The sequence below is a fragment of the Erythranthe guttata genome, chromosome 2 (genome assembly GCF_056151865.1).
Source record: "Erythranthe guttata isolate IM_541 chromosome 2, IM_541, whole genome shotgun sequence".
Lineage (NCBI taxonomy): Eukaryota > Viridiplantae > Streptophyta > Magnoliopsida > Lamiales > Phrymaceae > Erythranthe > Erythranthe guttata.
This window is the reverse complement of record NC_142534.1, coordinates 17629330-17651507: the sequence shown is the minus strand read 5'-3', so window position 1 is coordinate 17651507 and position 22178 is coordinate 17629330. Positions and strand designations below refer to the sequence as shown.

The following is a 22178-nucleotide window of genomic DNA, read 5'->3' as shown; positions in this document are numbered from 1 at the left end:
AATATTATTTACTCAAAATAATTATCATTAATATCATCTCATTTGTTACAAAATAAATGCTTCTCTCCTTCAAGCTGCCATAATACCACCCAAACAGGCCAACAAGTGAGACAATGGTTTGATTTCAATGTGTCGAAAAATCAAAAGAGAGGCTTCTTTCCGTTAAGCATTCCAAGCAAACGATCAATAACCTGACCACCGGAGTCCCTCAAACCGGAATGCATGTATTCATTCGTAACCCATGTTCGTATTCCCGCTATTTCCGAAGCTGTCTCCATCGCTATCTTTAAGTTAACATACATGTCTTCGTAATATACAGCAGCCGCAACGGGAACCTGTATTATGATTTTATTAGTGACCAAAAAAAGTTGCTAGATTTGCTTTCATTATCGAAAAAAGAAGAATAAAAATCATCAAGAATAGCAGTTTTAGTCCATTGAGAATATACCTTGTTGTTATTTAACGAGGCAATATCGTATAGCGGAGGCCAATCCTTCTTCTCTGCTAATAAATGAGCTGCTTCTTTGAAAGGCCTCAAAGCGTGAATTTCATCAAAAAACCATGGAAATACCATCTGCGAAGCCAAATGCATGCATATTAATAGTAGCAAATATGTAAAGTAACGATTTGATGGAAATTGGTACGAGTTACGAAAATTAAATAACAGGTCACAGCTTGAATAATGGCTAGATTTTTGTTTTTAACCCATTATTTTTTTAAATTATCGACAAAAAGGCTTTATAGTATGTGGATGGCTTTACTATGTTTAAACTTTTCGACTAGTGCTTAGTTAAAGTAACTGGTTCTCTTTAATACCTCTCCAGTAAAGAGCACTGGGCGTCCTTCTTTGGCGGCCTTTACTGCATCAAACTGACTGTCGGTTTCAGCCTTTATTCGGTGAGCAGACCAACTTGAAGAAGCACCCTTAAATCCACTTACAATCATATCAGATAACGAAACGAGAAAAATAACAGATGAACATGAAGAATGCGAATGAGCACACTTAATGTAAGAATATATTTTACGTTTGGAAAAACATAACAAGCATGTGACTTTAAACAGACAAAAAATTTACCTGACAGTATATTGTCTCGTGCATGATAGCAAACAGAGGATTAGTGTCGAAATCCAACCACCTCTCGTACTGCATGAAGTACAAATATGTTACAAAATTGCTGCCAACTGACTAAAATATTTCAGAAATCATTTTGTCACCATGAGCTTACATACGAGTACAACTTTTTTCAGATTTTTTTTTCCCAATACTTACTGCATTCAGAAAGGAGTAGCTAATTCTCTTTGGTGCTCCGGGAACTAATATAGGGTCCCAGACTCTCTCAAACCTATGGAAAACAGTAAAAACAAATAATTAACCGATGCGAAGAGCACATCAAAATATATCACAGTTATGAAGATTTTGGAGGCAATTACTTACAAGTAGTGTAAACGTTCAAAACCAGTACTAGACCCTAAACCTGCCAAACCTAGAAGCTGCAGTCCACGTGGTGTTAAGATGCCACCAGATGGGAGTGTTACCTTTGTTCATAAATGAGCACAATGGAAGATGGAAAATCTGAGTTATATATATCACTAAAATGATTATTTCGAGAAAAGAAAAAAGGTTAATAATTAATAAAGTTTCCTCACCCCGCCTCCTTCAGACTCTGCTAAATATTTTACCACTTCTTGAATTATTTGAATATCCTGAGGGAACCTCTTGTAATACTTTTCGTTCTGATGCTTGACCTGCTCGAAGCAAGCTCTGTAAACAGTATCTGCAGTGCATCCACTTCCAATTGGAGGGATACCACCAGTCATAAGGACTTGTTTCAGTCCTTGTGGAGCAAAACTCAGGTAAGTCGTTGCACAAAAGCCTCCAAAACTCTGCAGGAAAATAATAATGAATAAAGTGAACAAACAAAAACACAGAGTTCATATCACTGAAGAATATCTTCGAATCAAGTATTTCTGTGTGTAGTTCTTTTTAATTTCACTAGTTTGAACTCATTGTCATCGCACATTGTGAGAGGGTTAATACGGGCTGCACCACATTCATGTAGAAAAAATAGCTAGTAAAATACAAGCATGTCATAAACCATGCACACGTGCTTTGTATCCATATATATATATATATATATATATATATATATATATATATATATATATATATATATATATATATATATATATATATATATATATATATATATATATATATATATATACCTGTCCCAACACTGTCCATGGACCAGAATCTGGAACGAGCCTTTTGCGAATGAATTCAGCATCATTAACAATGTTGTCAGCTCGGAAGTGTGTCAAGTATTTGGCCAAATCCTCAGCGGATTTAAATTGAGTCATCGAAGATGGTGTTAAAGGGGTTGATAAGCCTGTTCCACGCTGTGCCGTAAATATTTCAGCAGAAAGAGGAAAAAATAGAATATAGCGAGTATATAAACGCACAAAACCTTAAAGTTGCTAAATTAACATACGTACCTGATCCATTAGAATAACACGAAATTCTTCACAAGCTTTACTTATCCATCCAGCAGATTCAGATGGTCGCATGCACTCAAAACCAGGTCCACCCTGCAAGTAGAGTAAAAAAGGTAGGTGCAGTTCTTCCTTCCCAGCTGCAAAGTATGGTCTTCATCAGTACAAATAATAGAGGTTAGAATTAAAAAAATACCAATCAGAAGAATTAAACGATTCTACATCTGCTTTCTTGTTCATGCACTTCAGCGAGATTGTAAATGAGCAACTAGTATAGAATTTAAGCAAATGCACCAGTTAAACTACAGTCCAGCAAATGCGTAAAAATTCAATTTGCTTGTTTATACATTGAACCGGAAAGCCTTTGCAGATAATAATGGAGAAAAGAAAAACGATCGACAATTGAACCCCATTGCAGTTTCATTTTAGATAAATCAATCATCAAATCTTGCAAACGAGTCGATTATCAATAGAAAACGAAAAGAACCGATTTATAAGTAAATTTATACCTAACTTTAATTTATGGCTAAATTCCTAATCCCTTGTGGAGAGCTTCTTCGTACGTTTTCAGCAACAGTGAAGGTGAAATAAAGCGTTATAATCTAAGCCAACATCATATATGTTCGAAAAAATCGCATACACTTGATCAAAAAATCAAAAGAACTAAACAAACAGATCAAATCGATAAAATTTAAACATAAACCTAAATCAAGTAAAACGAAGAATACACACACAGCACAGCGAAAATTCGAATTTCTCAAATTTAAATTATTTCATTACCAGTGACCACTTCACGAGCAAAGACGGTAATCCTGGGGGAAGCAATATCACCGATAGAGTAATCGAGAGGTACTGTGAACCTATGGTCCCGGAGCCGGAGCTCCGGCACTGAGAACCAATCACTCGAGATGTGTTTGCCGGCGGAGGCGGAGTTATCGGCCATTGCCGTAATTTTGGTGATTGACCTAATTGAAAAATGGAAGTGCAAGGGTTTGATGAGAGGCGGAGATGGAGATGGAGAGAGTGAGTGTGAGTACGGAGAAGCGAAAAGACGGAGGTGGTGGAGTGGCTTTAGCAATAATAGGGGTGCCCTTAGTGCACCCATTTCTCTTGCCGATTCGGTGCCGTTTCAAACGTCACCAAATTTATTAAAAAAACTAGTAATACATAATGCATAAAGTTTAGGGAATAGTGCACTTCGCCCCATAAAAAAATACATTTTTTGCACTTCTGCTCAAAATACAAAAACGAGACTATCCTCCATCGAAATATACAACTCGGTGGACTATGCTCCCAAATGTGTATTTTCGATCTGGTTCTTGTCGGATTTAACTGAATTGGAAGGGTAATTTCGTCCTTTAAGGCTTTAAATGTCATTTGACATTTTCCACCCTATATTACAATGATTATGAAGAACGGAAACTATTTTTTGTCCAATGTGGAAGATAACTTCGTTTAATTTGGAAGCGAACAATTTGGGAAGATAATTCTGTTAATTTGGGAACCTTAGGGTATGTTTGATTATGTTTTCAATGGGAATTTCTAGTTCTTAAAATTTCTGATGGAAAAAGTAGATGTATTGGTTTTTGTGTAGAAAATGGGAATATGTTTGGATGAAGTGGTATTTCTAGTTTTATGTAGGTGTAGAAATAGGAATATGTTTGGTTGTGGTGAATTTTCTCTACGAAAGTACGTGCAAAAGTAGAATATAATGATTGAGGATGATTATTATTATTATTATTATTATTATTATTATTATTATTATTGAGATCGGAGAAAAAAAATGGAGGATAGAGAAATAGGTTAGTAGGTATTATTATAGGTTTGAAAAGTATGAATAGTGTATTTCTATTGGAAAAAATGTTAAAAAAATAGGAATTTCCAAGTGAAAATCCTCAAACAATCATAATCTCAGTTTTATGTATAGTATAAAACTAGAAATTGTTTTGGAAATAGAAACAAACATGCCCTTAAGTGTCTCTAGAAGTGAGAATTTGAAGTGCACGATGTAAAATGATTATACACCCTTAATCCGGCGGGAATTAGACCGGGGAAATACACACTTGAGGCAAAGTGCACCAAGTTGTATATTTCGAAGGGGGACAGTCTCGTTTTTGTATTTTAAGGGGGAAGTGCTAAGATGCATTTTTTAGGGGGCAAAATGAAATTTTCCCTAAATTTTAAAATATATATATTATAATGGACTAAAATAATTTATTATTAAATCTCTCGAATAATTATTAATCCGTTAATTAGTATAAGATTATTTTAATCTCACACACTCATATTTCCACTGTTCCCATGAAATAAACATTCTTACCTATTTTTGGATAAATTGGAATTGAGATACGAAAATTACATTTCCTTTTTCCCCACCAAAACCACCACCCACCCACCCACCCACCCACTTCTCCTCCGCCGGCTCAAAATGGGAATTCTATCATCACTATGCAAAAACCTCCGCACTTGTTCCATTAGAACGCACTCCAATTCCGCGCTATCCCTTCTGCGGCGCATGAGCAATGTCCCGGAAAACACCGTCTACGGCGGCCCCAAGCCCCAGAACCACACCCAGCGCGTGACCCTCACTCACCTCCGCCAGAAGCACAGGAAGGGCGAGCCCATAACCATGGTCACGGCCTACGATTACCCGTCGGCGGTGCATTTGGACACCGCCGGGATCGATATCTGCTTGGTCGGCGATTCCGCCGCGATGGTGGTCCACGGCCACGACACCACTCTCCCCATCACGGTTGATGAGATGCTCGTCCACTGCCGCGCGGTGGCGCGTGGCGCCACTCGCCCTCTGCTCGTTGGGGACTTGCCTTTTGGTAGCTACGAGTCCAGCACTCATCAGGTGACAATTTTGCTTAATTATGCTATGACAATATTATTTTAATCCAGAATTAACCCACATTTTTTCTAATCAAATATATATATATATATATATATATATATATATATATATATATATATATATATATATATATATATATATATATATCAAGTTTATCGCTGTATTTTATTGTTAATCATGCTGCCTTTTAAGTAATTTAATATATCTATTTATCTATTAGCATTGTAGCATTATAGCATATTGTATTATCTCAGATATATAAATTTATGCTTTTGATTTGGTACCAAGTTTTGATTTTTTTCGTACTTCTTTGATTAAAGCCGCGGTTTTTACTCGACATTGTTTGAAGCAACCAACGAGAATGTAGAAATTTTATAGGTTTTACAACTGTAATTTATCAGGCTCAATTTCTCTTGTGACTAGTAATGAATCAAAATGCGTGCTATTTACAATCGGAGACCCTTTTTTTCAATCTTTTTTTTTTGTTTTCGTAATTTCGGGTTTGTGAATGTATGTATGGTTGGTGATTTGCAGTTTGAATTATGAGCAGGCAGTTGATACAGCTGTAAGGGTTTTGAAAGAAGGAGGAATGGATGCAATCAAATTGGAAGGTGGGGCCCCTTCAAGAATCACAGCAGCTAAAGCGATTGTCGAAGCTGGTATTGCCGTAATGGGCCACGTCGGTCTCACCCCTCAAGCCATTAGTGTTCTTGGAGGATTCAGGCCGCAAGGCAGAAACGTCGATAGCGCAGTCAAGGTGTTTGATTTTATTCCTCAAAGAGGTTTCTTAGTACATTTAAAATCTTAAAAACAAGCATAATTTCATTTTTTGGGGAGAATTTGAAAATTCGGGCCAAACATTGCCTAAGGCTTGTATTGTTTTTTTTTTCTCTTAAAATTTCGAAAAACGTAAAAAAATGAATTTACGAATATGGAATTTTCGTTTTGTGAAGGTTGTGGAAACATCAATGGCTTTGCAAGAAGCAGGGTGTTTTGCCGTTGTGTTGGAATGCGTTCCTCCGCCTGTGGCTGCTGCAGCCACGTCAGCTCTTCAAATCCCGACTATCGGAATTGGTGCTGGTCCTTTTTGTAGCGGTCAAGTTCGTATTTTTATTTTATTTTACGGCATAAAGTTTATTCTATATTCCCTCACGATTTAGCAATATCGTATTTTGAACTATTCTTATATTATCTAATTTTCTCGCGCAGGTATTAGTGTACCATGATCTACTCGGGATGCTACAACACCCACACCATGCCAAGGTTTATTCGAAGTTTATTTATTAATTTTAACGATATCGATTTTTTAATTTTTTTTTAATGTTTACTAAGAAGTAAGAAAATCGGGATTCTGCAGGTGACTCCAAAGTTCTGTAAACAGTATGCACACGTGGGAGATGTAATAAACAAGGCTCTTATGGAATATTCGGACGAAGTTAAAAACGGCAGTTTTCCAGGCTCTGCTCACAGCCCTTATAAAATCAGCGCTTCTGATATCGACGGTTTCATGCATGCCTTGCAGAAGATGGGATTGGGCGACGCTGCATCTGCAGCTGCCGATGCCTCTCAAAAGATCGACCCCACTAAATAACAAAATGTTTTTTTTTTCTATCTCGAAAACGATGAGATGCTTTCTTGAATGAGCTAAATAAAGGAGAGTATTCATAATCCATATTTGTAATGGGTTATTTCTATGCTACACGCGGTGAAGACTGTACCGGGTGATTTTTTACCGTTGATCTACACACACCAATGTTGGTGTGTGTGTGTGTGTATGAATGGTAAAGATCTACCCGGTGTATTTAGTTTCACTTACCAAGATTGGTCGTTGTGTTTTTCATGCAACATTCTTTGTATTAGTTCGAAACACGAAAGTAGATAAGAATTTATAATCAAACCAAACTACTCGATTGCTGATCGTTTGTTAAAAAGCTTGTTCGAGCTCGGTTCAATAGCATGAAGAATCAAATTCGAAAACATTTCGGCAAATTATGGAGTTTGGATTGTCGGATTTGAAGAAAACAAACCGTTAAAATATGTGTGAAAATTAAGGTGCTCGAGCTCGATTCGTGTTCGATTTGATTTAAATCCGTTTTAGCTCGACTCGATTGCTTAATTTCATTACTCGAACAAATAACCTATTTCCCATAAACCCTTATTATAGAGTCCCACGCTTTAATCTTCTTCCTAATTTTGCTTCTGAGAATCGAGCATGAGGAGAATCACACTAAAACCTTTCAAAACCCCACCCGCCGCCGCCGCCGCCAATAATCTCCGTCGCTTCTCCGCCGATGTCCACCCCGTACCTCCGTCGACGCCGTCGCCGGATCTCTCTTCCCCAATCTCTCAGACACTCTCTCTCCTCCAAACCACCGATCCCAGCTCCTGGCCTACCAACTCCAACCTCCAAACCCTCCTTTCCTCCCTCTCCCCACCGGCCGTCCTCAGAGTCACCCGCCAGCTGCCGAATTACCAAAATGCCCTCCATTTCTTCAACCACCTGAAGACCGCCGCCGAGCTGTCCGATTCCATCCCCCTCGCATTCCAAGCTGTTCTCGAGGTCGCCATGCGCGAAAACCCAGGAACGCTGTGCGAGCTTTTTGTGCTGTCGAAAGAGCAGAATATTCCACTTTCTGTCAACGCGGCGACTCTCCTGATCAAGTATTTTGGTCGGGGCAAGAAGCTGGATGAAATGATGTCCGTATTTGATTCAATGGACGAGGAAATGAAAAACACGGACGTGTTGAATTTAGTTATTGTTGGGTTTTTGAAATGGGGACGTTTTAACGATGCCTTGAAGCTGCTTGACGAAATGCTTGAGCCGGATTCTTGTTATCCTCCGAACACGAATACCGCGGGCATTGTTTTCTCCTCCATATTGAAGAAAAATTGGAGTGGCAGGAGAGTGACGGACGAGGAAATCTGCAACCTCGTTACCAGTTTTAGTGAACACGGTGTTTCTCCGAAAAGTTTTGGTTTTTGGTTTACACAAATCATCAAGAGGTTTTGTAGGAACAAAGAGTTCGACAAGGCTTGGGTTGTTTTGCACGAGGGAATAAAATCAGGGTCCGATGTGGAGATCGCATCTTGCAATGCACTATTAACAGGGTTAGCGAATAATCATGATTTTGCAAGAATGAATTTGCTTATGAAGGAGATGAAGGAGAGTGGGATCAAACCAAATATTGTGACTTACGGAATTACAATCAATCAATTGAGTAAATTGCGAAGGTTGGATGAGGCATTGGAGGTGCTTGAGCAAATGAGGGGTGGAGAAGTTGGCGTAGAACCTGATGTTGTTATATACAATACATTAATCAATGGATTGTGTAAAGTGGGGAGGCAAGATGAGGGTTTGAAGTTAGTCGAGAAGATGAGACCGGAGAAAAAGTGCCGACCAAATACGATTACTTATAATTGCTTAATCGATGGATTTTGTAAAGCTGGTGAGATTGACAAGGGCAACGAGCTTTTCGAACAGATGAGCAAAGAAGGTGTGGAGATTAATGTCGTTACGCTCAATACTTTGGTAGACGGGATGTGTAAGCACGGAAGGGTTAGCAGTGCAATGGAGCTTTTTAATAACATTCGAGAGAAAGGCGTGAAAGGGAATGCGGTTACTTACACAGTCCTCATAACAGCTTTCTGCAATGTTAACAATATCGACAGGGCGATGAAGCTGTTCGACGAAATGCAAGAAAACGGTTGCTCTTCAGATGCCGTTGTTTACTACAGCTTGATCTCAGGTCTTTGCCAGGCTGGAAGAATGGATGATGCCACCTTTGTTGTGTCGAGGATGAAGGAAGCTGGTTTCTGCTTAGATGTTGTGAGTTACAATATTCTGATCGGTGGGTTTTGCAGGAAAAATAAATTGGACAAAGCAGCCGAGATGCTTAAAGATATGGAAACAGCTGGAGTGAAGCCCGACCGTGTTACGTACAACACTCTGCTCTCGTTTTTCTGCTCCAACGGAGATTTCAAACATGCCCACAAAGTGATGAAAAAGATGATCGGGGATGGTTTGACACCTAACGTTGTTACTTACGGGGCAATGATTCAAGCGTATTGCACGAGTAACAATATAGACGCGGCTATGAAAATATACACAGACATGAGTTCTTCGTCAAAGGTACCTCCAAATACTGTAATATATAACATGTTGATTGACTCCCTTTGCAAGAATGATGGTTTGGAAGTTGCTCTTACGTTGATGGATGATATGAAGGAAAAGGGGGTGAGGCAAAATAGCAACACATATAATGCTCTGTTTAAAGGGCTTCGGCAGAGGAAAATGCTTGAGAAGGCACTGGAATTCATGGATCAAATGACCGAACAAGCGTGTAATCCTGACTATGTTACGATGGAGATCCTCACTGAGTGGCTTTCTGAGGTCGGTGAGATAGAAAAATTGCGTAAGTTTGTGCAAGGGTACCAGGTTTCTGCTTCAACCATATAAAGAAAATATGGTCTGAGAAGGAAATTACAGAAAGGACCTTTCTGTTGCCTCAAGAAAAAGATATGCAAGTTGAATATCGAAGTTATAATATCCGGTTAATGGAAATAACCGTCTACATTGTACAGTAGGGGGGGGGGGGGGGGGGGGGAACTTTGTTGAGATAATCGAGAAATCATGCTTGTTCAGCTTGGGATTTGCCCAATTCTCAAGAAATCGATTTGTTTCCACAATTGACGAGGTTACTTAATTTGTCTACATGTTTTCTTTATTTTTTTCGGTGGAAGTGGAGAAAGAATGAGATGCCCCTTCTGTATTGTCTATTATTTCCCCTAGTCCGATGACGTTTTTACGGAATATTGCTCCAATTAAAGATTTATTTTATTTGTCGTTCACAAAGACTCGTAATTTTTTGTCCAATGTAGCACATGATTCAGTTTTTAAGTGCAGCTCTCGGACATCTTTCGAAGAACAGGAAATCGAGAAGGGTTAGTGATTTAATTTCTACATAACCTTGGTATTACGGAACTCGTGTCTCGTTATTTTCTTTGAAATCGAAATACTCGGTAGTATTTCAATTTTTAGTGTTGAAACTTCAAAGTAACTATTTTACTTTGTGTAGTGTATACAATAAATCTGATGGGAACTGCTTTTTTATCACAGTTTGTATTTGTCTCTATCAGAGCATCCCCATGAAGAATATGACTTGTATTTAAACACATTAGATATTGATATTGGAGCTGTCATGCATTACTGTTGTACCATAGATTCTACTTGGGATTGGGAAATAATTTTATTAAACACAATCAGTACCAACAAATGAATAATTATCAAACCCCAAACCCCACCCCCCAAAAAAAAAGGAATTTGAAAATGTATATTTATAAGGGTAATTTACGGCCACCTCTGAGGTAATATCAAATTACGGAAAAACTCCTTGTGTTTGGGTAATTACAATCACCCTCTTCCCCTCAACTATGCATCTGCTTACACGTTCATTTTTATGGTGTCAAATTCTATATTTTGTAGAATATTCTCTAGTATGTACTTGTTTTGTGCATAAATGCAGTATGTAATGTACCTCAATCTGATATTTACAAGTGAAGAGACACATCTTATGGTCATCTCGTTTCAAAATGTGGAGCTAGAATGGGGTAAACGGGTGCAAATTGAAGAATATTCCACATAATCTAGAATATTCTACTAAATTTGTCACTGATTGACGTGCAAGAAGATTAACAGTTGAGGAGTGGTTGTGATTATACAAACATGAGGAATTTTTTCGTAATTGGATTTTACACGGGTGCTCGTAATTTATTCTATTTATAAATCATAAGTCATAACTCATAATCTACAATACATGTGCAATAATATTAGCACTATCTAAGATAAAATGGAATAAGCTCCTTTTTCCTCTACAAGGCTGTCTTTATGATTTGACATATTTAATTTATACCCAAAATAAAAAGTAAATAAAAAAAAAAAAAAAAAAAAAAAAAGATTTGTGATTTTCAAGATTCTTTACAGCTCTGGACCGGACAAAAAGTTATGCCTACAAAATGAAGAAAAGCACACCCACAATTAAAGTCAACCACCGCCGGTGATGGTCGGAAGCCAAGGCAACTGCACCGAAAACTGGCCGGAACATTCGCCGGAATCTGTGGCGGTTATATCCTCCAATCCGGCGAAGAAATCTTCGTCCAGTGCCATCTCCGAGATGCTAAAATCGTCGTCGTCTTCGTCGGCGGCCGCCTCAGCTAAGTCGTCGTCCCGGCTGCTCTCCATCTTTTCCGGCGAAGACGAAGTCTGTTGTTTGTTGGGGTCGTCGGAGATGGGCGTCTCCGGCTGCTTGTTGCGAGTGCTGCCGGCGAGAGAGTTCCGGTGAGCTGGGATGGGGTGGTTGTGCTCCGCCGTGTAGGTAACTATGAACATACCCGGGTCGGATCTATTCCGCTCCACTTGCTTTCTCGCCATACACCCTTTTGATGTGCTGCATCTGTAATAACCCCTGCTCGTGCACACAACAAAATAATTAGCAACAACTTCAAGAAAATATATATACACACATATATGTATGTAGATATAAATGTTTGTGAATTAAAATTAAAACCTTGGGTAGGGTGAGCCTTTAATGGGTTTTTGTCCATATTTTCTCCAAGACCACATATCAGAAGATAAATTCTCTGCTGCCACGTGGCAAACCCTCTTCAAATTGTTCTTCCTGTAATAAAATTTCACCCCAAAAAAATCCGAATCAAAAACAAATTCCAGATCCATCAATTTTTTTTATTTTTTTTGCAGCTTAAAATGAATAAAAAAGAAAGAAAAAAATACCTTCTTTTGGACCTCGGAGGAGGTGGGTGTGAAATAACACTAGCTTTTGGTGAGCAATTAGCGACGGAAAAAGCTTGTTGCTTTTGCCGGAGATGTGTCGGCGGAGGTAATTGTTTCATTATTTGCAGATGTTGTTGTTGTTGTTGTTGTTGTTGTTGTTGTTGTTTTAGTTGGTGTTCAGATGGTAGATCTTGGAGTCCTCCAAGAACAGAGAGTGGTGAAATAGGTAAATTTTGCGACGGAATTACTTTTAGCGACGAAGATTCTTCCGACAAGGGGAAAAACGGTCGGTAAAGCTCATGCAGTTCTTGTACGAAGCTCTCTCTTCTCGGCTCAAACAGATCTTTAAAGCTAGTGCAGTTTTGCTTCAAAGTACTGAAAACTCGGCCGTGTGAGGTTGTGCTTGTGAACTCTCCGGCGGCGGCGGATGTGGATGTGGTGGTGGTGCATATGGCGGCGCAGCCTCTGACCACCGCGTGCAGATCCCAATCGTCCTCCATTTTTTTTCTTTCTGTATGGCTGAAGTTATGAAGAGACAAAAGAAGGCGCTGACTTTTGGAAATTTGGTAGAGAGAGAAGGTGGGGGGAAAAAGTTATGGAGGTAACAATTTTATTTATAGAGAGAGAAAGAGAGATGGTTTTGTTTTCTCTCACTAGAAAGTCTAGAGAGAGAGAGGGAGGGGGGGTGTTTTGGAGGGCAGTGGTGGAATTATCAATTATCAAATGGGGGGTTTTTGGCATTTGGCTTATCTTGTTATCTTTCTTTTTCTTTAGTTTGTGTTCATAAAATTAAGTCCCAACCAAAAAAAAAAAGAAATTAATTTTTTAATGGTTAGTGGGTTGACTATGGAAAAATGTCAAAGGTGTGTGTGTGTGTGAGAGAGAGAGAGAGAAAAGAAAAGGTCTACGCGGTGGTGTATTATTAGATCTCGTGAGAGTGTTTGTGGAGGGCACTTGCCGACAAATAGAAAGAGAGGCAAGACACGTGGGAGAGACCCCCATTCAAGAAATTTGAAGGACGTGTTGTTGACTCGAGACTCCTGCGCGTGGCGTACCTCAATTTCTTTAATAAACATATGGTGTTATTTTAATGAACGCTATAAAAGGGGACTAATGTGTATAGTTTAAAATGTCTATTTTAATCATAGGAAACAAATAGGAAAAATGAAATATTAATACTTAACAATAAACGTAATAAAGCAATGGGGGAACCATAAAATTTTGGGTCAGTAAACGAGTCGACTTCGAACTCGCTCGACCTCATGTAAAATTATATGAGTTTTTGCCAAGTTCCCTGGAACCTGGTTTTTTTTTTTCAATCTCAAGCTCATTGGTAAGGCTCACGAGCTCTCATTCACTTAAGCAAGTTTGATTTCGAATTTTAAGTATTTTTTTATTTTATTATATATTTATAACAAAAAATAATAAGTGTTGAACTCTTTTTTTAATATCTAAACAAGTGTAATTTTTTTTAAGTATTATTAATAATATTGATATATATATATATTGTAAAAATATATAAACAGAAGCTCACGAGCCGGCGATAAAAGATGATATTCTAAGCTCGGCTGATCATAAAACTCAAGCTCATAAGCTCGAGCTAATATTTTTTGAACTTAAGCATTTTTATTTATAAAAATATATTAAATTTACAAACTCGAGCTCAAGCTCACCAACTTTGTCAGGCTCGACAAGAGCTCTGCTTGTTTAAACGCGTACTATATAATACTCCATCTGTTCCACAATAACTGTCTCTTTTTAAAAATATTTTTGTTCCATATTATCTGTCACTTTAGATTTCCAATACTGCATTAAATGCATTTTTTCTGTTTTAACCTTATTAATGAAACTCTATTCATTAATTTTCTCTTATAAATCATTAAATATTAAAGGTTGTTTTAGTCATTTTTATATGATTTTTCTAAAATCAAGATATATTTATTGATATTTATTGAGTTTTTTAATCTTTGTGAAAAGTGACAATTGTTTATGAACGAATGGAAGTACTCCCTCTGTCCCATATTATATGTCTTTTTAGAGAGTTTTTTTTGTCCCAAATTATTTGTCATTTTAGATTTTCAATGAAGCATTAATTGCATCATTTTCAATTTTACCCTTAATCACTCCTAATTAATTAGTTAAGAATCAATTAATGTTGATGATATTTTAGTAATTGTATCTGTTTTTTTACTATAATCTATGCACATTTATTGATTTTCTTAATATGTGCAAAACAACCCAAAACGACAATATTATACTATATATAATATATAGTATATACGGTCTTAACCATGTTAATTGGTCTTAACCATGTTAATTGGAGTCAACTCAGTGTATAAAACTCACGCGCATATTCCGCGGCTGTGGGTACCTTGTCAACGAGGTTGACTCTTTCAACGGGTACAAGGTTCATCGAACGGCTACGAGGCGAGGATCCATGAGATAAGAGTGAGGTGGCATGACAACTTGCAGGTGTACTAGTGGGCCCCATGCAGGAAATGGTCGCAAGCGTGCGCCGTGCCCTTAAATGCTAAACTAAAAGCCTGTGTCTTATTGCAGCGTATCCTATGTCTGTATATCAACGGCCAGGATTTTGTTTGATTGGCGATTGATCAGTGATCGTGCGGTCACCAGCCTTTTGTTTTCAATTTTTCTGTGCGATTTTTTTTTTAAATGGAATTCGAAAATAGGGATGGTTTTAAATTGTAAATTAAATAAACAATTTTTTTGTTTATTATTATTATTTCTTTTAAATACATACATGTCTGAATATTTTATTTTTTTTATTAACCAAGTTTATTTATTTTTTGACAAACTTATCAAGATAAATAAGTAAATAACGAAGTCCCAAATTTTCATATATATAAACTCCCATATATATAATTAGAATTAAGTGGGTTTGGGGAGCTTTGACAAAAAAAGAAAAGACCAATACGACAAGAAAATTACTAAAATATAAAATTTAAGAAAATGATAGATAGACAACTACCACTAGATAATAATACTTCTTTTTTTTATTGGCTGCCGCATGGGTATAACTCGACTGATTTCGAGGATGGTAAATTGGTGCAATGTACTGAGATCGAGTTCTCACAAACGTAAAATGAGAATTTCATCTATTATAAGGGTTTATTCTTTATGGACTACAGGTTCAAGTCTACTATACTAACTAACCTTTAAATTATCGTGATTACATTCTTTAATCAGCCGGACCAGGAAACGAGGGCCCAAGGGCGAGGGCTTTTGCTTTTTTTTAAGATGGATAACTTCCACCATTTAATTAGCACTATTAGAGGCATTCTTGCATTACTCAATCAAATCAAATCAACCCATCCAATATATCATTATCATTTTCTTTTCTATCCATTATTGTTTAACAATTAATATGTAACGGGGTTAAAATACTAAATATGTATTATAAGAATTCTACAATATTTGGTCACATGATGTTTTCACCCTTTAAAAAAAGTCATTGATTTTGCCAATTATTGTGATAAATAATAATAGCATTTTGCTATCGTGTCAAACTATAGTATAGTTTGTTCAACATTAAGAAAGAATTTATCACGTGATCGCTTAATCGGTAGATTAAGAGAGAACGATGTTTAACAGTTCGAGTTTAATTATTTTTGTCGATAATTTTTTAAGTCGGACTTATTACACATCGTAAAAGCCCAGTGTTAATTACACATCTCATTTCTTTCAAAATTACGATAGCGCGTAAATTACAAAACTAAAGGAATTATTTTATAACTAAATTTTATCGTCAATATTTTTTTATAATAATTTACCTAAAAAAATTAATACATTAAAAAAATTAGTAGATCAAGTATAAATCATAATCAATATCATTTTACAAACAAATAAAAAAATGGAAAATTAACAATTAGTTAGTGGTATTGGTTGGGCCAGAATTATTTAGCCCAATTTTAAAGTGAATTAATGGAAAGTGAATTTCGGCGCCCTCTTTCCCGCGCGAAATGTTTACAGAAAAAAATTCAAAAAATTTGCCAAAACCCGCTCTCTCAAAAAATTATTCTCCTAAACCAATAAAATGAAGAAAATTGAAGCAATTCTCTGCAAAATGCAGATATGGTTGGATGTAAGAACAATGGCGATGCCAATAGCAATTCATTCTCAAAGACAATTTGCTCGATCTGCTACGAAGATCTCAAACCCTCAATCGAAGACCTACAATCCATCTCCATCTGCGGCCACGTTTTTCACGAGCTCTGGTGAGTTGAATCGGACTCGACTCGCTCGTTTTGCTTCATCGTTCTATTCTTCGTGCGAAAACGAAAAGATTTTTGTTTGAAAAAAATTGTGTTTGAAGTTTTTTGTAGATCCCTAATTCCCCCCCTTTTTTTTTCCGATTGATTTTGCAATTTATGGTGTTTTATTAGTCATTAATAATTTCTTAGGGAAACTGTAATTAATTGTGTTAATGGTGAACTGTAGCCTTCAGCAATGGTTTGAGTACTGCCCAAATGTGAAGAAGAGGAGTTGTCCTATATGCAAACAAAGTTGTACCAATTCGAATGTGGGCCGCCTCTATTTTCAATCTATTGGCGATTCAAATGATTCTAGTTTATCTCAAAAGCCATCGAATTACGGGGAAAATCCCGATGAATTGCGAAATGAGGTCAACAGGTTGGAGGGGAAGGTTGTGGCCATGGCTTCGACTTTCGAGCAGCAGCAGAAAGAGTTGAAGGAAGTTAAGGATCAGGTAATACTATCGAGCCTTTTTTTTAACCACACGAGAATCCTTTCGTTATGTCGAATATGAAATTCATTCTACATTATTCTATTGATCTAATTGTTTTTTTCTGGAATACCTAATTGATTTGCAAAATTAAAATATGTAATTTTATTTAAGTGTATGAGTTGAAGCCCTTTCACATCCGTACAAACTCTAAGCAAATCTTGAACATAGGATTTGAAAGTTTCACGTAATTTCACTTTCTGCCGTATGTTTTGAGTGTGTCAAAATCAAAATCCAGCTGTTGTTAGTATTCGTGAAACAGGTTTCTCGGTTATTCCCTGGTTACAGATATGCAATAAAACTGTTTCTCATGTAATAACGATCTTATATTGTAGCTCCTCTCGTGTAAGGAAAAACTGAAAGCAGAAGTTGCACTAAAAACTGAAGCTCTGTCTCAGAAAGCAACCAGTCAGCAGTTGCTTCGGGTGAAATCTGAGGTACTTTTCCTTCCAAAATAGATACAGCGTGTATGCATGTATGAAATGTACATTCATGGACCAGAAATTACTCGGTTCAACATTTTTTTTAAGAATTCTTGATGATTAAAAGCATTTTTATGAATTCGGTGAATCGTGTTGCAGGAGTTGGATAGATCAATATCGGAACAAATGAGACTGCAAGAGAGAAATATTACTTTGGCCAAGGAACTCGCAGCACTTAAACTGTATGTGGAGATTGTGTTGTCGATTCAATATTTAACAAGCTTTACTAGAATACAACTTTTTGTTGCTAAAAAAATGCATTATTTTCGTTTTATTGCAGAGCCTCTGATTTGGACTTGGAAGAAGACGAAGTCGCGAAGCTTGCTTCGTTAGGAAACGATGCTGGCAGCAGAGAAACAGTTGATGTCCTGAAAAAGTCGTTGGTGATTCGGAATAAGTAAGAGTTTTATTGTGTGTGTGTGTGAGTGTGTGTTTGTTTGTTTGTTTTTTTTTTTTTCTTTTTTTTTTTTTGTAATTTCCTATTGATGTATAATGGAGTGGCTTATCTGTATGGTTAAAATTTTGAATAATAAATTTAAGCTAAAAATATCATATTGTTCGAGAAACCATGCGATCGTGATATTTAGGTAATCAGTATATGATTAGTGTTGCATTGCCATGTAGGTGTTACAAGGAACTAATGGCCAAGTGCAGCGTTTTAGGGAGGGGAGAGGCTCGGTGCCTAAGTAAACTCGAGAAAGCTAATGAAAAGATAAAGAAGCTCAAGGTTAGTTAAATACAAAGCTCAGAAGTGAGTTGAATTTTTTCAGTTTTCGTATAAAAGAATAACTCAACATCCACTATTTTTTCAGTCGAGAGTCCAAGAACTCGAGACCGCTGTTGAAATCAAAGACAACGAAGCGTTGAGATTGCTAAAAAATCAGGATACCAAATTCAAGACCCCATCACCTGACAGTACACTGAAGAGATCTGCAAATCAATTTGATTTAGACGAAACTATCGATTTGCCAGACACCACATTTCGTTCGAGGAAAGTAGCTCGGAAAAACCCAGTAGACGATAGTTTACCTGGATGTAATAATGACAAGGACAAGGACACTGTGTGCTCAACTTTTGTGCAAGGATTCTCAGACAAAAAATCGACGCCAGTTACAGACAAGAATGTCTATATGGAGAGATGCCATGTAGATTTTGATTCACAAAACGAAGTAGAAACAGTAAGACACGGCAACAAAGATGGAGTGTCTTGCTCTTGGTCTATGAAAAAAGGTGAAAATAGGGATCAGACGAATAACCTGCCTGCTAATATAGACGACGACTTGATATGCTATGGCGAAAGAAATCCAATTCAAGCCTCACTTCATGTTAGAAACGAGATTAGATTTTCGACCTCAGTTCCTCAACCTGGTAAATCTTTTCACATTGAATTCTGAAGACACGTTCTTTTTTTGTGGTATTGCTGTTGATGACTGATTAAGCCTAATATCGATTTAGCATTATTTATTAAAAATAATTTTTTTTTGATCGAAATCTTGCAAAATTTCCAGGCGACCATTGTTTTTCGGGTGGGTTATTGGGCCCCGATGGAACAAACTGGCACTTGGGGAAATGGTGCAAGAAAGCTCAGAACATCAAACCAAATGCAATAACAGGTGACTTGATTGCCGTTGGAGCTGACGGAAGAGGCGGCCGAATCAAAGTTATGAGATCTCTCGATGAAACATCATCGGTGCGTTTTTGTTGGGTTTCGTTTTCTAATTTTGTCAATTTGAAAGTCGAATTCTTGATAGTATTACTATACTTAGTTAACGTAGTAATCGAGTATTCTTTTGACGTGTTTCGATTTTATTTTTGTGCAGGATTCGAAAGATACTTCATCTTGGGTAAAAAAGTGCAAACTTGGTGCCAAGCCAAACAAATTGAAGCCTAAAGGACACTTGCAGATCGAGCATTTCTTTCGTAGGACAGGTCAATGATCAAATTAGATTAGTGGATATCGAAATTTCGTATGTGTTACAATTTCGAATTCCAGTTTTTGACAAAACAAAATTTTTGAAATTCGGAATGAAAAACTCGATCGGAAATTATCTGGTCGGACCGTTCCGATTTTAACGACAATTCCAGGGGTACAAATGCAATTAGATTATTTGGAGACTGACACCTGGAAACCTCGAAAGAACGAGCACTCCGGAGCTGGGAGATGAGTTTTTCAAGCTTCATAATTCCACATTGCCAGAAATACAAAGATACAATCTTTCAAAGGCTATTTTGCAGCTTAAAACCCAATAATAATTGTTAATAATCACTCCCACTGCATTCAAATTGTTATACTTTTTGTCACTAATTGTAATTATTATATCAATTAGACAAATAAATGGCCATCAATTAGCATCATCAATAAATAGCCATCAATTATATAATATTGATAACAATATTATTCATCTAAAAAAAAAATAACAATATTATTGATGTAAACCTAGGGGTGTGAACGAGTTGAGCTCGCCAAAATTTCTAAGCTGAAGCTCAAGCTCAAGCTCGTATCCAATTTTGCGAGCTCGAGCTCATCGAGCTTTTATTTTTTAAGCTCAAGCAAGCTCAATCAGATTTATCGAGCTTGAGGTCAATTCATTTGTTAATTTTTAGGTTTTTTTCTAATTTTAATATTAATATTACTTTATTTTATGACTATAAAACTAAAAATAAACTGTAATTTTTGTTTTATATGTATTTATTTAATATCATTTAAATAAAAAAAATAAATAAATAAGAAGCTCGAGAGCTGTCGAACAATTATAATCGAACTTGGGCTCGAGTTCGAGTTCGAGATTTTATCGAGCCGACTCATCTCATTTACCACTGCTATGTAAACCAGGGGTGGTAAACGAGCCGAGCCGACTCGTGAGCTCGATGAGCCGGCTCGAAAAAAGATCGAACTCGGACTGAAGTTTTTCGAGCTCGAGCTTTCTAACCGGCCGAGCTCGAACAAAAAAAAATAAAAAAAAAAAAAACAAAACAAAAATGAGCTCGAGCAAAAAAAGAACGAACTCGAGCTAGACAAAATAGACTCAAGCCTGCGAAAAGAGGCGAGATCGGCTCGTTCAAACCCCATATGTAAACCTAAGGCCGGTGGAATTGTGTGTAATAATAATATTGCATTTTAGAACACTATCTTATATACCTTACACGATCTTCCCTCTGTCATTTGCCGCCGTCCCATATGATTTTTTTTTTCACCGTTCATCTATCAAATCTTCATCCATACATACCTAAATATTATTAATTCAATCCAACATTTTTGGAAACTATTCAAATATTATTGGATATTCTTCCAACATGTTTGCCTTTATTTAGATATGAATGCTTGCCTTCAAGCCTAACTTTTTGTGGACTATAACTCGTTTACGTCGTTCTTCAAGAATTTTTCGAACAATTAATTTATACATAATATATCCAGCTCTCATCTTTTCCAACATTCCAAGAGTCGTCAATGGCGAGTTTTTAAGTTTCTTAAAATGGAAAAAAATTTGCTTCCGTCCTAAGTGCAACTACTTTCAATTTTCCCACATTTATAATCCATTATTGGATGGAATGATTTATGCTTCAATGATTACTTACAAAGTCGTTTGCGACTTTTAACTAATTTCTTGATGTTGTTTGTTAGACGCGTGTATTAGTGTTTTTAATTAAATTGGTATATATATATATATATATATATATTTTTTTTATTAACAAGAGAACATGTAGTCATTCGAAGTGCATTGAGTAAACTTGATCGTTATAGAATGTTACGCAAACAACATGGAAGATGTTTAATTAAATTGGTATTATACACGAATTTTAATTCCAAGGAGCGCGAATGCATTAAAAATTCTAGGGGGACCGTCACAAATTTTCTTATATTTATATATAAAATAATAGAGATTTTAGAAATGTTGGGGGGCATGGGCCGCCAGCCTTATGGTGGCTCCGCCTACGGGTGGTAAATGAGTTGAGCCGACTTGTGAGATCGATGAGCCGGCTCGTAAAAAGCTCGAACTTGAGCTTTCTGATGAGTCAAGCTCGAACTTTTTTCTAGTTGTTCGTGAGCTCACGAGCCGGCTCGCGAGCCTTATTTTGTAAATCTTTTTTTTTTAATATTATTTTTTGTTTAAATAATGTATAATAATATAAAATATTATGGAAATAATATAAAAAGAACATATAAATTTTAATATATATATATATATATATATATATATATATATATATATATATATATATATAGTTTATTTTGTAATCTTTATTATAGTCTAAATAATATTTAATAATAAAAAAATAAAAAAACCCTAAAATGAGCTTGGGCTTGAGCTCGACAACATGAAATCGATTTCGAGCCTAACAGGCAAGCTCGACTCGTTGACACTCCTACCTCCGCCACTGCGTAGACTAGTTTTGGAACAAGATCATGGAAAAGCTAACCTTCTAAAGTTAATGCATGCTCACTCACATGGTTTCAATTCACACTGGGCTACTTACTACTACGTACTAGGCAGTAGTAAGCACATACGATTGCATCATGAGCAAAATTACGAAAATAGCCTTTGACCAACAAATAAGAAAATAAATTCTTTCTAGTTATGGTAGTTTATTCTCCAAAGATTTGAACGTTGAAACCGACTTTCCCTCTTTTAGCCTTTTCCTCCGTGTTAGCCCCATTTCCCCCTTCACTCTCACTTGCCTATATATATATAATAATATACACCCCCACATATATATGCCACCTCATCATTCATCACCAACAAATTAAAAATATTCTCCTCCAAATCTTCACACACAACACACACGCACTAAACAAGA

General features: G+C 36.6%; 5 protein-coding genes across 6 annotated transcripts; 3 read left to right on the top strand and 2 right to left on the bottom strand.

Moving 5' to 3' along the window:
- Nucleotides 1-7: 7 nt before the first annotated feature.
- Nucleotides 8-3669, bottom strand: LOC105964003 (alpha/beta-Hydrolases superfamily protein). The gene is made up of 10 exons (XM_088814779.1): nt 3274-3669; nt 2497-2633; nt 2227-2400; nt 1648-1884; nt 1436-1536; nt 1271-1343; nt 1076-1144; nt 817-924; nt 449-574; nt 8-335 (listed from the first exon to the last, which is right to left on the bottom strand). The coding sequence occupies exons 1-10, from the start codon at nt 3596-3598 to the stop codon at nt 141-143; spliced, it is 1545 nt and encodes a 514-aa protein (XP_088670905.1). The 5' UTR covers nt 3599-3669; the 3' UTR covers nt 8-140.
- A 1119-nt stretch (nt 3670-4788) lies between these two features.
- On the top strand, nt 4789-7190 carry LOC105963851 (3-methyl-2-oxobutanoate hydroxymethyltransferase 1, mitochondrial). The gene is made up of 5 exons (XM_012988331.2): nt 4789-5350; nt 5901-6107; nt 6304-6450; nt 6560-6613; nt 6708-7190. The coding sequence occupies exons 1-5, from the start codon at nt 4922-4924 to the stop codon at nt 6939-6941; spliced, it is 1071 nt and encodes a 356-aa protein (XP_012843785.2). The 5' UTR covers nt 4789-4921; the 3' UTR covers nt 6942-7190.
- Nucleotides 7191-7271: 81 nt separating this feature from the next.
- LOC105963850 (Pentatricopeptide repeat (PPR) superfamily protein) lies at nt 7272-12083 on the top strand. 2 transcript variants are annotated; one of them, XM_088814777.1, is made up of 3 exons: nt 7272-10044; nt 10229-10291; nt 11331-12083. In XM_088814777.1, the coding sequence occupies exon 1, from the start codon at nt 7563-7565 to the stop codon at nt 9804-9806; it is 2244 nt and encodes a 747-aa protein (XP_088670903.1). In that variant the 5' UTR covers nt 7272-7562; the 3' UTR covers nt 9807-10044; nt 10229-10291; nt 11331-12083. The 2 variants fall into 2 exon arrangements, with proteins under 2 accessions (XP_088670903.1, XP_088670904.1); XM_088814778.1 differs by having other exon boundaries at nt 10254-10291; nt 11331-11721.
- On the bottom strand, nt 11144-12948 carry LOC105963849 (WRKY transcription factor 22). Its single transcript, XM_012988329.2, has 3 exons — nt 12138-12948; nt 11914-12024; nt 11144-11811 (listed from the first exon to the last, which is right to left on the bottom strand). Exons 1-3 carry the CDS (start codon nt 12635-12637, stop codon nt 11391-11393), a joined length of 1032 nt encoding a protein of 343 aa, XP_012843783.2. The 5' UTR covers nt 12638-12948; the 3' UTR covers nt 11144-11390.
- A 3223-nt stretch (nt 12949-16171) lies between these two features.
- Nucleotides 16172-19668, top strand: LOC105963848 (RING/U-box superfamily protein). Its single transcript, XM_012988327.2, has 9 exons — nt 16172-16372; nt 16596-16863; nt 17235-17336; nt 17481-17563; nt 17662-17778; nt 18006-18108; nt 18194-18749; nt 18890-19071; nt 19202-19668. The coding sequence occupies exons 1-9, from the start codon at nt 16230-16232 to the stop codon at nt 19316-19318; spliced, it is 1671 nt and encodes a 556-aa protein (XP_012843781.2). The 5' UTR covers nt 16172-16229; the 3' UTR covers nt 19319-19668.
- Nucleotides 19669-22178: the final 2510 nt, after the last annotated feature.

Excerpts from the sequence above, each read along its gene's own strand:
- LOC105963849 (XM_012988329.2), bottom strand. The coding sequence starts at position 12,637 with ATGGAGGACGATTGGGATCTGCACGCGGTGGTCAGAGGCTGCGCCGCC. Across the intron at positions 12,025-12,137 it reads CCTCCGAGGTCCAAAAGAAG|GAAGAACAATTTGAAGAGGG; the intron begins GTATTTTTTTCT and ends ATTTTATTACAG. Across the intron at positions 11,812-11,913 it reads AAAGGCTCACCCTACCCAAG|GGGTTATTACAGATGCAGCA; the intron begins GTTTTAATTTTA and ends GTGCACGAGCAG.
- LOC105963851 (XM_012988331.2), top strand. The coding sequence starts at position 4,922 with ATGGGAATTCTATCATCACTATGCAAAAACCTCCGCACTTGTTCCATT. Across the intron at positions 6,451-6,559 it reads GTCCTTTTTGTAGCGGTCAA|GTATTAGTGTACCATGATCT; the intron begins GTTCGTATTTTT and ends TTTCTCGCGCAG. Across the intron at positions 6,614-6,707 it reads AACACCCACACCATGCCAAG|GTGACTCCAAAGTTCTGTAA; the intron begins GTTTATTCGAAG and ends GGGATTCTGCAG.
- LOC105963850 (XM_088814777.1), top strand. The coding sequence starts at position 7,563 with ATGAGGAGAATCACACTAAAACCTTTCAAAACCCCACCCGCCGCCGCC.
- LOC105963848 (XM_012988327.2), top strand. The coding sequence starts at position 16,230 with ATGGTTGGATGTAAGAACAATGGCGATGCCAATAGCAATTCATTCTCA. Across the intron at positions 18,750-18,889 it reads GACCTCAGTTCCTCAACCTG|GCGACCATTGTTTTTCGGGT; the intron begins GTAAATCTTTTC and ends CAAAATTTCCAG. Across the intron at positions 19,072-19,201 it reads CTCTCGATGAAACATCATCG|GATTCGAAAGATACTTCATC; the intron begins GTGCGTTTTTGT and ends ATTTTTGTGCAG.
- LOC105964003 (XM_088814779.1), bottom strand. The coding sequence starts at position 3,598 with ATGGGTGCACTAAGGGCACCCCTATTATTGCTAAAGCCACTCCACCAC. Across the intron at positions 1,885-2,226 it reads CATGGACAGTGTTGGGACAG|AGTTTTGGAGGCTTTTGTGC; the intron begins GTATATATATAT and ends ATTTTCCTGCAG. Across the intron at positions 1,537-1,647 it reads CAGAGTCTGAAGGAGGCGGG|GTAACACTCCCATCTGGTGG; the intron begins GTGAGGAAACTT and ends TTATGAACAAAG.